The 14,767-nt window shown below is 41.6% G+C and overlaps 1 protein-coding gene across 24 annotated transcripts in view; it reads left to right on the top strand.

Annotated features, from left to right (window-relative positions):
• The window catches only part of MAGI1 (membrane associated guanylate kinase, WW and PDZ domain containing 1), a 636,912-nt gene that overhangs the window by 504,688 nt on the left and 117,457 nt on the right, over positions 1-14,767 (top strand). For all 24 annotated transcript variants that reach the window (XM_025985045.2, XM_025985062.2, XM_025985069.2 and 21 more), the window contains one exon: positions 5,692-5,811. In XM_025985045.2, coding sequence (XP_025840830.2) covers positions 5,692-5,811 — 120 coding nt within the window. The remainder of the gene's footprint in view (positions 1-5,691; positions 5,812-14,767) is intronic.

Raw genomic sequence — 14,767 nt, forward strand, 5'->3', positions numbered from 1 at the left:
TTCATTAGCCAAAGGCAAGTGGTGTTGGATTTCTATGACCTGGGAAACCTTGGAACATATTGTTTGATTCCCTTGGAGTCTATATTCCTATACACGCCTATATATGCGTGTTTTTCCAAGGACTAAGTTAATATGGAAGATATTTGAATAGGATACCTGAGAATCAAATTGTTCAAGATTCCTGAAATAATCATTTTATTCAATTTATAAAATGCCAGAACAGCTACATACCCATTGGTATGATTCAAAGTCTGAGAGGTGTTTAAAGACTATCATTTTGTCTCTTCCCATTTCTAAACCCACCCTCTGAAGGTTACCGCTGCTGAGGATTTAGTATTATTCCAGTCACTGAACTGTTTATTGACTCAAAAAATATGCAGCATCCATAGGGCTTTCTTTACCGTTTTTCAATAAAATGCAGCCATATTTTACATATGATTCTGTAACTTACTTGTTTGTATCACTCAGCTGAACATCATAGACATTCCTTCTGGTAACTGTGTGTAGATCTCACTGTTCTTAACATAGTGAAAAAATTTTCCTGAGGGTGAATCTACCATATTTCACTCAATCATTCCCATATGTATGGGCCCTCAGTTTTTAATTTTGGAGGACTGCTTTTGTTTTGTTCTTTTTATTTTGTTTTTGCTAAAAACCCTGCTGCCGCAAATATCTAAAGATATTTTTTTTTTCTAAGAGACCGAAGCTCTGCCCCGCTTACTTGTTATGTGACCTTGGGTAGTTACTTTTCCTTCTCTGACTCTCAGCTTCCTCCATCAATAAAATAAGTATAATTATAGTCCTTTTACATTTCTTATAACAATTAAATACAGTAGTATTGCTTTAGTGCTTAACACCTTGCCTGGGACATAATTAAGTATCCAGTAGATGGTGGCTGTTACTCCTTTCCTACTGTTTGATCATCTCTCACTCCTGTTTTTTTGTTTGTGTGTTTGTTTTTTGAAGGCAAGGAGGTGAGCACTGTGCATATTTGCTTAAAGCTAATAACTGGAAGATATTGTTGGCCCGATTTCTGGCTAGGCAAGCAGAAAGGCAGTGTTGTAGGCTGCAGAAAACCCCAGTTTGTCAGCCTGGTGATTATTATTTTTTTTTAATATGCTGTCCCTGAGGAACATGATAGAATTTGTTTTACTTCTCTTCTGCCAGGAAGTAACCCTTCTGGCTTTGTTAGAAGCGTGGTTTGTAATAATTGTACCCACCCCAGATGGCTCCTGAAAACCCTTTGAAATGCCATCTGCCAGGCGTGTGTCCAGCCGGCAGCCTGTCATTCTGCTAGAAGAAAAGAGGAGGCGGGGTCCCCTCCCCTGCCCTTTTCTCCCAGCGTCACTGAATGGAGCCTGGTCATGTTGGCCCAGACCCAGGGCGGGTTGCTTAGAGGGTAACTGGGAGTAAACCTCCTGCCTGCCTGCAGAGTAGGAAGGTTTTGTCTGGGTAATAAACCCTGAAGGTTTTGTGGGTGGAGACTAGCCCGCCCCCCACCTCCTTCCCCTGCAGCTCAAAGGCCACCAAACATATTTATTTACATGGCAAAATCGTATCCACTGGTTCCATCTTTCCTCTAAAATGTAGCATTTTTTTGGAAGTGCTTCATAATTTTGGATCCTTTCAGGAAATTAAGACTCAGGGGTGACTGTTGCCTTTAGAGTGACTCTGACAGATTGGTTCTCAAAACATGGTTGAAAGACTCAGGGAGGAAGAGGTGGCTCAAGAAGCGGGGGAAATAAATCCCACCATTGTCTGGTTTCAGGGAAGACTCTGAAAACCCCAACACATTTTGCACTGGTTTTATTTATCCTCAATTTTTTGAGGGGATGGGGATAGGATATGGGGATAGATGAAGTTAATGGAATTTTGGCGTGGAGGCTAAGAGTTGCCATATAGAATGCATTTAGGACAGATCCCTTTGCAGCAAGTTTCAAAGAGTTTCTATCCTTGCCCCACGCTGAGATTTCGCAATATGCTATAGACTGTGTTTTCCCAGTAGCAGGCTAAATAGTTTTTTTTCACTTGGTTCCAAGACATCATACCCTCTTCCTTTGCTCCTGCCTTGCTGACGGGCTACCTCTTAGTCTCCTTTGAGGATCTGCCTTGTTTTCTCAGTTCTAGAAATTACAGAGTTTTAGTGTTCAACCCAAACCTTTTGGCATCTTTTTATACACTCCCCTCTCCCCCAAGATTATCTCTCTCTTGCCTTCAGATGCCAGTGGTTTATTGATCACTCTCAATTTTATTTCCCAGTCTCCACTGTGTTCTTCAGGCTTATCTGGTGAGTCGTCCAGAGCCCTCCACATCTAGGTGTCTAACAGGCAACTCAAACTTTACACGTCCCAGGATGAACTCTTAATGTTTTTCCCCTGAGAACCACCACCACCCCCCCCCCCCCCCAACACACACACACACACTTCTTGATCTCTGTAAAGGACACAAGGCCATTTGCCCAGGGCAAAGAATGGGCTGTCAGTCTTTATCCCTCTGTTTTTCTTACACACTCCATCCACTCCCATCAGCAAGCTCTGTCTTCAAAATATAGACTTCATGTGGCTTGATGAGTTTAATATGTCTGTGCTGTGGACTGTGTCACAGCTATTTGAAATATTCACAACGTATGATAGAAATCTGATTGCTTCTCACTGCCTCCGTCCTACTCTTCTTGTCCATGACCTGATTTTCTCTCACATGGACCCTATAATAACCAACTCCCTGGTCTCATTGCTTCTGTTCATGCTGGTCTCCCCTTATTACTCTGCCCAAAACCTCTTCTCTGTCAAGCTCCACTATCTTTGTAAAATGAATCCTAGCACCACCCTGCTGAAATCTTACCAGTAGCTTTCTCTTCTTCCTTAGAATAAAATATAAAGTGTTTGCTGTAGCTTTCCTAACTGACCTCTTCCCTATTACCCTGTCACAGTTCTCTGGCCTTTTTGCGCTTCTCATATCCCAAGTCTATTCCTGCATCAAAGTTTTTGGCCTTTCCGCCTGCCTGGAATGCTTTCCCATCACTTTGGCAGCCCTCTCCATTTGGGTGGCACCTCCTTAGCCAGGCTTTCCCTAATCCCCATCTAAAATAGCTTTCCTCCTCTTAGGGCGTGGTTCCTTCTTCCAAGATACTCTTAAACCCTTTAGCCTACATTTCTCGCAGGCATTTTAATCTATGTTTCCTATGGAAGATTATTTCCACCTGAAATTATATGTTATCCTCACATACACATTTGTTTTCTGTCTTTCATAGGAAAATATACATTTCACTAGGGTAGAGGCTTTGTCTTGTTTGCCAGTTTTCCCTGGTGCCTGAACTGGTACCTGGCATGAATTGAGACCTCAATAAATATTTATAAAAAAAAATGAAACTTAGTGATAGATGTAATGAGATCTATAATATATACACACATATACACAATATAAATATATACATAACATTTGAATTATAGTGTTCTTTTTTTTTAAGATTTATTTATTTATTTATTTATGATAGACATAGAGAGAGAGAGTCAGAGACAACACAGGAAGAGGGAGAAGCAGACTCCATGCCGGGAGCCCAATGCGGGACTCGATCCTGGAACTCCAGGATCACACCCTGGGCCAAAGGCAGGCGCCAAACCACTGAGCCACCCAGGGATCCCTGAATTATAGTGTTCTATCAACTCATTTCATTCTACCAATGACATAAACTATAATATATGATGATGATTATTGAGCTAAGTCTTCTCAATGGTTTATTTCATTCATTCACACACAACAAACCTATAGTGTAGGTAGGTAGGTGCCATTATTATCCCTGTTTCACAGATGAGGAAACCAAGTAATAACAGAAGCTAAGGAACATGCCCAAGACCACAATTTGTTGGGAGGCAAGCCTTGAACTGTTTTAGATTGACATTGGAGATCTCAATTTAAAATTGTAAGCTAACCTGAAAGGACTTGTCATCATCTGCCAAGGGAGCCCAAAATGGGAACAGATCAAGAAACAGTACAAGAGTAGACTGTGGACATAAGCAGGCTTCTTTACTGGAAAGCTCCAGCATGTGGGACCTGATAAGCAAACGTATGCAATACAACCATACTGTATTGCATAAAACCATACTGTTTGCAGCTATTTATGACACTCAGATTTAGGGGCGTCTGGGTGGTTCAGTCGGTTAAGTGTCTGCATTTGGCTCAGGTCATGATCACAGGGTCTTGGGATTGAGCCCTACATCCGGTTCTCTGCTCAGTGGGGAGTCTACTTCTCCCTCTCCCTCTGGGTGCCGCTCCCCCTTCTTGTGCTCTCTCTGTCTCTGTCAAATAAATCTTTTTTTTTTTTTAAGTGGTCTGACTCTACAGTCAGACCTGATATTAAAAAAAAAAAAAAAAAAACAACACTCAGATTTCAGATATTAGAGAAACCAGGCTCAATTTAAAAAATATATTTTCCTGAAGTAAATATGCAACAAATGTTGAGTTTTTTTACTTTAAAGAATTCTGGATGGCCACAGTAGGTGTGTGGACATCACCATTCACCACGTAGGCAATAATGAGAGAACATTAGAGCCACAAGGTACATAGAGTTGGTTATTGAATTGCTTTAAAGTTTCTAGGATTAGGGGGGAAATCCTTGCTTATTAAGTTCCTAGGAATGTGGAAAAATCCCTGTTTATCATGTAGAAAAAGATCGACCTTAAAGCACCACAGGTAATGGCACCTTACAAAATGACTTACATTGATCATATCACCTAACTTGAATGTAAGAGCAGAAATCATGTGTTTTGTTCTTTTTTGGTCTTTTATAATATTTAACAGAAGATCTATCTTCTTACCCACTATCATAATTGCTTCTTGGTTTGTTTTCTTGGTTTGTGTGTAATTCACATTCCTTCTACATTGCTTCCACGCTTTTGGTAGAGATTAGGCTAAAATAACTTGTCTACCGCCTAGCCCCTGAGCTGGGTTACTTACATACATACTCCAGGGGCCCTACATTATTCATAAGAAGAATTGTTGTATTTATTAGTCATTGGGAGAATGACCATATTAACTCAAGGGGAGAACTTTCTAGGCAATTCAGTGCTCCTTCTTTCCCATCAGAACTTATGGGTGGCCTCTTTTCATCAAACATATTAATTACATGGGTAGAGCGGCGGCATTTTAATCCCTGGGAGATATCCAACCACCGATCTTGGGCAATTGCATTTCTCTAGTGATGTGTTTATGTAGTGGGTGTCATTTTCTTCAAAGGGCTTATTACATTGGAACTTGCCGGATGTACTTTGGAACACAAGAATTTTTGAGGCCTGTGTTAAAAAATATAAGCCCCTTAGGCTGTGAGCTTAAGGTGGATAACTTTTTAGTATTTACTGGAGTCCTAAAAGCTGCCAGTTGTGAATGTTGTCCATATAAAATCCAGTTTGCCTTTTTCATTCAGTGCACTTTAAGAAATGATAAAAAACTCACCCCAGGCTACCCAGCTGGACTTGGTTTGTGTTCTTTCTCCCATTTGAAGGTTCCCAGCACTAGAGGGTAGAAGTGAGGATGCTGTGCTGTTAGAAACAAGTTGTCTCTGCTGGGTCTCTGTTTGGGCAGATGGGTGGGCAGCTTTAGGCCCTAACTCCAGCCTACAGAACAGGTTATTCTAATTACGACTGAATGGGGAGCATCCTGTTTTCATCGACTGTGCGTTTGTCTTGTCGGCTGTAGGCACGACCCGATCTCCCAGAGAAGGAGAAGTACCTGGAGTGGACTATAACTTTCTGACTGTGAAGGAGTTCTTGGACCTCGAGCAGAGCGGGACCCTTCTGGAAGTCGGCACCTATGAAGGTGAGTGTGTCTATGTGACAGAGGTGAGGATGCCTCTCTCCTGGGCACTTCAGAGGATCCGGAACGATCGAGGCAAAGGGGTTTTGTGAACTAGAGAAATCTAATCAATGATAGGAGATTGCAGTTCACCTTAATATAATTGATAAAATATATGGAGTAAGTCTTTGTGGAGTTCTTTTAAAATGTCCCCCTCCCCAAGAGTTTTCTCCTTTATTAATTGAAGTGTGTGTGTGTGTGTGTGTGTGTGTGTGTGTGTGTGTTTTAGTATGGGCTTTCATGGTATTAGAAAAAAGAGGGAAAAGAATCATGGTCAATCGCAAAATGTGACCTTACGGTGTTTTTTAATCTTGAAGCAATGAAATGTCATTTTTTTTTTACGACTAATTGATTTTTGATGTATTTTTTGAGTAGATAATACATGTATATCCTTCAGGGAGCAGAATATTTCAAAAGTAGTAAGAAATTTCTTTCGTATACCTATCTTTATCTGCCTAATTTCAAATTCTCCTGTCTCTCAAAATTATATCCAGTGCCATTTACTTTTTCATTTTCCTTCTGCAATTTCTTAATGTAATTACAGGGACACATGTGCATTTGTGTTCTTTGCATGTGCTCTTATTTCTTCCCTATTTTTTTCGAAAAGTAGTATACAATACATGCTTTTTGGTACCTTGGTCTTTTATTTAACACTGTCTTACAGTTCTTTGCAATTTCAGTAATAGAAATTACTGTTTTGTCTTTTACAAGGCTGTGTAATCTCTTGGTATCAGTATAGCTGTGATTTAACTAGTTCCCTTTGGATAAATATTTTTAATATTTTAAAACACTACTTCATTGAATAACATGGACATAAATCATTTTGTAGAAGTGAAAATATGTCTATAGGACAAGATTCCACAAATAGGATGTCAAGGTCAAAGCCAAAGGTAGGGAAAAAAAATTCAACATACATTTTCTAAAATCAATATTGTAGCTAGATTGCTCTTCTGAGTGTTATTACTTGAGACAGAAGAGCATAATATGATACTATTAACTAAGTCAGATTTGTCCAAATTATTATGTGCATGTCTTCGTGATCTTTTAAAATTTGGATTTATGGGATCCCTGGGTGGCTCAGTGGTTTAGCACCTGCTTTTTGCCCTGAGACGTGATCCTGGAGTCCTGGGAATGAGTCCCACGTCAGGCTCCCAGCATGGAGCCTGCTTCTGTCTCTGCCTGTGTGTGTGTGTGTGTGTGTGTGTGTGTGTGTGTGTGTGTGTCTCGTGAATGAATAAATGAAATCTTTAAAAATAAATAAATAAAACTTGGATTTATTTGGTGACCACAGGGGCATTTTCAAGAGTAGACTTAAAAACAAAACGTACACACCAAGAAGACTTTTATTAGGGATATTAAAGCTTTGATATGATAACAGACCCTGTTACAGGCAGTGGCTAACAGGTAATGGTCATGGATCTTAGGTATATGGATTATGGTTTGATATTCTTTGGTGGGAGAAAGGGAAGAGCATCATCTTTGTACCTTCTGCTCATTTCCAAATTGTGAATATACCCTGGGCTGTGTTTAGATGTTAATCAAATTTCTGATTGTGAATTCAAGAATATTTCCCTCGAGTATTGCTAATTATCGGTTGTCTCCATTTCTGTGAAGTGTTGCGATACGATTGGTGTTTGGGGAAGTGGGAGGGGATCCAAAGGATAAGTAACTAAGGCCTAGGAGTGAGGTGAGGGAAGGGAGGGGGCTAAGTGGATGTACCAGGAACGTCTTCAAGGTTGTCTTGCAAATGTGAATCTAGCTAAAAATTCAGTTGGCCCAGAAGAGGGCAAATGTGAATCCTCTTTCATTAGCAGAAAGTGGATTGTCCTTATTTGAAATCAGGAATTATGCCCATCTGGGGAGCTTAAATCCCCTAATATAAAAAACAACCATTTGCATTTTTGGAAAGGATGAAGGGGAGAGTAGTTGTGCAATGCCAAAGAGTGTTGGATTGGAAAAGAAAAGCATGTGGTGTAGACAACAACTTGTCTGGGAAACAAGGAAGATAAACTCATTTTCTCCAGTTGTTTATATTACAAATGATTCATAGATGGAGTTACTTTGTTTCCTTTTTAATTATATTGCATTGACAGAGGTAACTCTTATCACTGAATTTTTAGATGGGTTTGCTGAGACCTAGCATTTAGGAACATTTTTGAGGTTGTATAGCTGGTGCTAAAATGCGGGAGCCTGGAACCAAACCCAGCTCAGTTGGACTTTCAGATCTCACACGTTCTTACCTGAGAACCCCAAGAAGAACATCATGAATGTAACTAGAAAGTCTTAGAAATAACTCGTCCATACTTGAACCTAACTCCATGGTGGGTAGCAACAGGGAAACGTTTTTCAGAGTGTCCAATCGCCTCATGTAAAACTGTCATTCTGTGACTGTTGCTCTGTTGTTTCGGAGTTGAAATTTTCTTAGGCCCAGCATTAATACATTCCATTTTTCAGCCGTTTGATTGTTCAGTGTTTGTCAGCCTTTGACCTTTTAGCTGTATAATTTCCCTACCATATGAGACAGCTCATACTTTTTTGGGACTAACTGAAGTGTATTATGTTGACTCTTATAAGCTGGAAGCAAAATGGAATTTTTATTAAATGCCAGATACTGTCACAGGAATAGAGCTGGGTAGATCTTGAGAGAACTTCCTCTGTCCTTGCCTCCCTCGGACTGGCCCCGACGGTGGCGGTCTGTCGGACACTAATGAGCGTGCAGGCTGGGCGTGCAGGCTGGGCGGCTGCCCTGCCTGGGATGGAATCTCAGCCCCTCTGCCGGCGAGCTGTGTGCCCTCCGGCAAGTTGCTTAATGCTCCGTGTCTCCATTTTCCCTTTGGTAAAATGAGGATAATAATAGTGCTTCCTCATAGGTAGGATTAAATGAGACAATAATTGGAAAGGGCTGAGCATAGTGTCTGACACATGTAAGCTCTCAATCAGCATTAGCTCTTATATTTACACACACGACTGGTCCGAAATTGCCACCCTGGTGGATTCCCTCCCCCTTCTGCTAGTCAGTAAACCAGTGCGGTTGCCAGTAAAATGTCTTTATTTACTTGCCAGGTACTCACCATCTTATTTTCTGCTCAGGCTTTTTTTTTTTTTTTTTTTTTTTTTTGCCTGTCCTTGTTCCAGAGAGGAAAAGTCTGGCATAAAAACACTCTTTTTTCTTTTTTTGAATTTTTAAGCTTATTTATTTATTTATTTATTTTTATATTCTCTACACCCAGTGTGGGGCTCAAACTCATGACCTTGAGGTGAAGTGTTGCATGCTCTTCCTACTGAGCCAGGCAAATGCCCCCACAACACACTCTTTAAGGCAAGCCACTTTGATCATTTTAAGTAAAAGGAATAAATGTACTTGACGAAATACTATAGTGAAGAACATAAACCTATGTAAGTCCATTTTGCTTCCCTTCCTCCCCATAGGGAGCCACCGTTAAAGGATCTAGTGTAGAGATTCAGAAAACTTGCACACAGGGCAAGTTTGGGGACACAGAGGGCATGTACCTACATACTCATGTTTATTTCACCCTATTCTTAGCCTTCCGACTTCACTTATCTTGGAAATTTTTCCGCATTACCCCATACAGTTCTATCTCACTCTTTGAAAATGCTACGAAGTATCCCAATGTATGCTGACCAGTCCTCTGCAGGTGGACATTCAGGATGTTCCCACCCCTCCCCCATTTTTGGTGTCTTGTAAACATGGCTGCAGTGAGCATCCCTGCACCAATACCTCACTACAGTGCTCTGAATAGGACTATACAAGAAGTTTCCGGCAGTGCAGTATTAGAGCAAGCCCGTTGGGACATACACAGTTCAATTCAGTAAGTATTTATTGACCGTTTGCTTTGCATTAGATTTTTTTTTTTTAAGATTTTATTTATTTGAGAGAGTGAGAGAGAATACAAGAAGGGGGAATGTCAGAGCGAGAAGGAGAAGCAGGATCCCCCTGAGCAGGGAACCCAATGCAGGACTTGATCCCAGGCCCCGGGGATCATGACCTGAGCCAAAGGCAGACCTTAACTGGCTGAGCCACCTAGGGCTCCTGCATCAGATGTTATTCTGTGGCAAAGGTGTTATGTAAAGGATGGAAAACCAAGCAGCTCTGCCTTTAAAGATGCTTATGGTTTTCATTTTTTATTTTTGCCAACACTGTCCAGCATATCCTATGTGCTGGATGCTCTTCAAAGTATGTTACATGCACCCACTCACTTAATTACTCACCAATCCTATGAGGTAGGTACAGTTGATTCCCCATTTTATAGAAGAAAAGCATGAGGTCAAGAGAGGCCAGTTATTTTTCTAAGTTCACATGGTGAACTGGGAATAGAGCTGGGATCCAAACTCATACAGCCTGGCTCCAGGGTTTGTACTCTGCAGCCCCTCAATATTATGAGGCAAATTAAACAATTTCAAGAGAAGCCACATGTGTTCTGAGAATGGAGACAGGGTTGCTCCAGAAGCATACGGCAAGGGTACTGCATCTCATCTCACATCAGAGTAGACCCCCTTGTGGATGTGACAGTTGAACTGAAGCTTGTCAGAGGACCTCAGGGGTTCAAATGAAAGACTGAGGAATAGGATTTCAGTTTGGAAGTCAGTACTAGTATTGAGGCCTGATTCCAGGGATAGTAAGTGGGATAAACCAAGAGAAGGTCAGAACATGAGTCCTAGAGAAGGAGGGACAAAGAACTATGCCTTGCTTGAGAACCAGTGAAGTCCAACAGAACCTTCTTTGGTGATGGAACCGTTCAGTATTCTGGGCCGTCCAACATGGCAGCCACTAGCCGCATGTACTTATTGTGACTAAGCAACTGAATTTTACATTTAGTTTAATTGAAACTGATTTTACATTGAATAGTCACAGGTATCTGGTGGCTGCCACATTTGACAGCACAGCTCGAGAATGAAAGCCGCTACAGGGAATGGTGAGCACCTACTCCAGATGGGCCCTCCCCTCTCAGCTGACTGTAGAGAGCTAAGCACATGCTTAAGAGTTAAGCTCTTTTAAAAAAGGATAATTTTGAATCCCCTCAAAGAGTGTGTTACTGCAGAGTAGTGGTGATCTTTTGTGGGCACATCAATGACGCATGAAAAGGTGGACAAGTAGAGTGAAGCAATAAAACCTCAGGGTGGGGTAACCATCAGCAAAGTCCTTAAGGGTCAGTATATGTATGGAGTGTAGGGTTGCAGGGTTATAGGATTTTATTTTATTTTATTTTATTTTATTTTTATTTATTTTTGATAGTCACACACACACACACACACACACAGGGAGAGAGAGAGAGAGAGGCAGAGACATAGGCGGAGGGAGAAGCAGGCTCCATGCACCGGGAGCCCGACGTGGGATTCGATCCTGGGTCTCCAGGATCGCGCCTTGGGCCACAGGCAGGTGCTAAATCGCTGCGCCACCCAGGGATCCCGGTTATAGGATGTTAAAGCTGGAAATGCAGTAGAGTCATTTCTTCAGAAGACAGAACTGAGATTCAGGGAGAGACTAGTCTAAGACACTAGAGTGAATTGGGAGAAAGCCTGGACAAAAGTGCATCGCCCAAGCTACGTCACAGGCAGGACAGCAATCCTTATATTTCCCATTCTGCTCCCTGGAAATGGACACCTCCTTTGTAGACTGTATGACTAGTTGGTTTCCTCAGTTGTTTCTTTAAACATAAAATGCTGAGCAAAACCAGATACGGTCACTGTCCTCCTGGGTCTTACAGTGCACAAGGCACAGTATTCAAATAGTCACAGAAATAAGTGTACAGTTGTGAGTGTGCAAAAGTCTATAGAGGAGACTTTAGGTTGAGGAGATTTGATCTCTCTGGAGTTGGGAAAAGCTTTCCTATAGAAGTAATCATTGAAGTGAATCACTCTAGAAGTGAGATTGCTAGATTTAACAAATAAAAATAGAGAACATCTGGCTTTGTGTTTTATCTGGCAACCCTAGATGGAGTCAGCTTTGGACTGTGGTGGTGGTGGTGGTGAGATGACTACATCTTGAGATATTAATGTGATTAAAAAGCTGGACTTGGTAAATGTATCAGTTATAAGAAGGAGGTATAAGATGCAAGTGATTGTGGTCCTTCTTTATGACTCCTAGTTTCTGTCTTACATAATTAGATGGATGCTGGTACCATTTGCTGAGATAAGGAACTTGGGAAAGGACCAGGTTTGGTGGTGGGGCTAGGGGCTGCATAATGAAACTTCCTGTGCCCCAGCAGCTATAATGCTGAGAGTAGCATTCACTCCACCAGTTAGTGGCTCTACCTGTCTACATAAAGAGCCTAACTATTGTCCCTCACAAAGCATAGAAGCTATTAGTGGAGCTCATCATTGATCTCTGTTTTGCAATTTGAACCAACGCCTCCTCCTGTCATTAGATAGATTTGACATCAAGGCAAAGAAAACAGAAATAAATGTGTCTTTCCTCCTTGGCTCAAATTCCTAATTGTGGCAGTGAACAAATTTATTTGATACGGTGCTTAAAATAAATCAGCTGCACCATCTCTCTTTGCCTTGCTTTTCTTTCTTTCTTTCTTTCTTCTTTTTTTTCTTGTTGACATTTTCACTCAGTGAGACAGGTTGCTGCCTCATCCAGCCCTTGGGACTTCTCTAGGAGAGAGTTTACAAGGGATGAACTATTCAGTGGGGGTGGTTCCAAACATGCCTGTTTTACAAATGCCTCTGGGTAGAAGAGGCTGATTATACACTTTGAGCATTGCAAAGGTTTTCCCTCAGCATGGAAGTGCAGTGCCAGTGTGACATTTTAAATTCGAGTTATGGGTTGCATATTTCTGCATGTTAATTAAGGAGAGGGATGTCGGCATTCAATAATGTTATTGTTCTTGCTTCCTAGAAGGTCTACAAAAAAAGCAGCTGCCAAGGGTATACTTTTTGGGGACACAGAGATAAAGCAGGGGTGAAGAGAGTTCTTGTTTGTCATTGAGGAAAACGAGACGGTCTGGAGTCCTGTTCTTTGGCAGGCCTTGGAAGCCGTCTGTTGTGATAAGCTCTGTTGGCAAACTCCACCATGGAATGTTCTCTGTTGATAATGAGAATAACCAAAGGGAATCTGTGCTGCAATAGGCTGTTCCTCTGCATATGAAGATGAAGAGGCTGGTGCCAGGGTAGTTTCGCTTAATTCCCTGCTTAGAGATCCACAGAGATTCCTGGAGTTGACAACATAAGTGTTGGGGACATGTCAATGCTAGTCCCCATTTACACATTGTGTGAATCTCATTGTCATCTGAAAATGGGAATACTGATGTCTCTTTTTCCATAGGAGTATTAATAAAGATTATAGTAAGTGAATGTATGGGTAGTGACATGAGAGGTACACAATAAAGGTAAATTTTCATTAATATTGTTCTTTAAATATACATTTGATAACAACACCCTGTTCTGTATTTTAGAGCTTTTATTGGTCTACAACAGTAGGTGCCACTTAAGACTGCTAGGGTTCATTACATGCTAACATTGTTCCAAACGCAGTGGTGAGTACTTTGTACACAGTGTCTAATTTCATCTACACAAAAAAACCTGCTAGATGAGTACTTTTCTTATCTTTATACCATGAGAACTGAGGCCACAAAGAGAGAGGTCCCTTACCTTGCTCAGGGTCACAAAGCTATTAAGTTATATTACCCTCTTCTGTTCAAAGCCAAATGGCAGTGGCAAGAACAAACATCTTATTATAGGACAGTGGCCTATTGTCCTTTGCGTGCAAATCATGTTTCTGTAGGGTGGAGCAGGTAAGAAAGGGAAGAGTAAAAAGAAAGCGATGGGCGTTTTAGGACTGATACCATCATGTGCTGAGCAAGCAAGTGGAAAGTGAAATAGTGCAGATCTGAGGTCATTGAGATGTGATTGATGGACTGGGAAGAAGCTGCCATGAGTCATGCTATTAAAAAACCAGATCCACAATGGAGGTATGGAGGAGCATCCCCGGCTGGAATTCCTGTGTGCTGTCTCTACTTGTTTATTTCCTCATTCTCAGAGAATTCCTAATTCTCTGGGCTGGCACTGCATTAGGCCTGGAGATGCAGTAGTGTACAAAAGCAGAGACTGTCCCTGCTCTCATGGTGCTTGTGGTCTAGAGGTAAAGACCGATACTGGTCAGTTAAACCATATGATGATTACAACAACAGGCATTGGGAAGGAGAGGTACATGGTTCCCTGAGGACATTTAAGGGTAGTTTTGATCTAATTGGGGGTGGGGTCAGAAATAGTCTCTGAGGACAAGTGGATGATAATGGCATGACTGTGAGGCTAGCAAGAACAGAGATCCTGGATGTCTATGGCCTTAGATACTATATATATATATATATATATCTGTGCTTTACACAAAAAAAGAGTAAGACTTTTATACCCTGCCACACCCCAAACCGACTTTTGCCCCCTTGGGGGTCATTTTGCCCCATTGAAGACATATACTATAGATTCCCAGCTATTGGTAGTCACTACCATCTTGTTCTTAGTTTCAGAAGCTTGTTCTATAGGAAGTGGACATATAAGTGTCCCCGGCTCCCACCCACCTCCTGCATAGAATTATAAAGTGGAGGACAAAGAACCTGAGTGCTTATTTAACCTGGACCAGCCAGTGACTCATAAGGCAGGCATTTCTACTGGCCTTGGCCTCTGTGTTCCTCATCTCCTAAAGAGCAATGGTGATCTAGTGCACCATGAGTACTTGTTAGAAATTCAGAATCTTGAGCCCTACCCTGACCCACTCAGTCAGAATCTCCATGCCAACAGAACTTTATTGTTTGCACGACATTTAAGAAAACTGAGGTAAGGGCGCCTGGGTGGCTCAGTGGGTTAAGCGTCTGCCTTCAGCTCAGGTTGTGATCCCTGGGGTCCTCGGTATTGAGACCCTAGTCGGGCTCCCTGCTCAGTGAGGAGTCTGCTTCTCTCT

Source organism: Vulpes vulpes, chromosome 9, assembly GCF_048418805.1.
Source record: "Vulpes vulpes isolate BD-2025 chromosome 9, VulVul3, whole genome shotgun sequence".
NCBI classification, from domain to species: Eukaryota; Metazoa; Chordata; class Mammalia; order Carnivora; family Canidae; genus Vulpes; species Vulpes vulpes.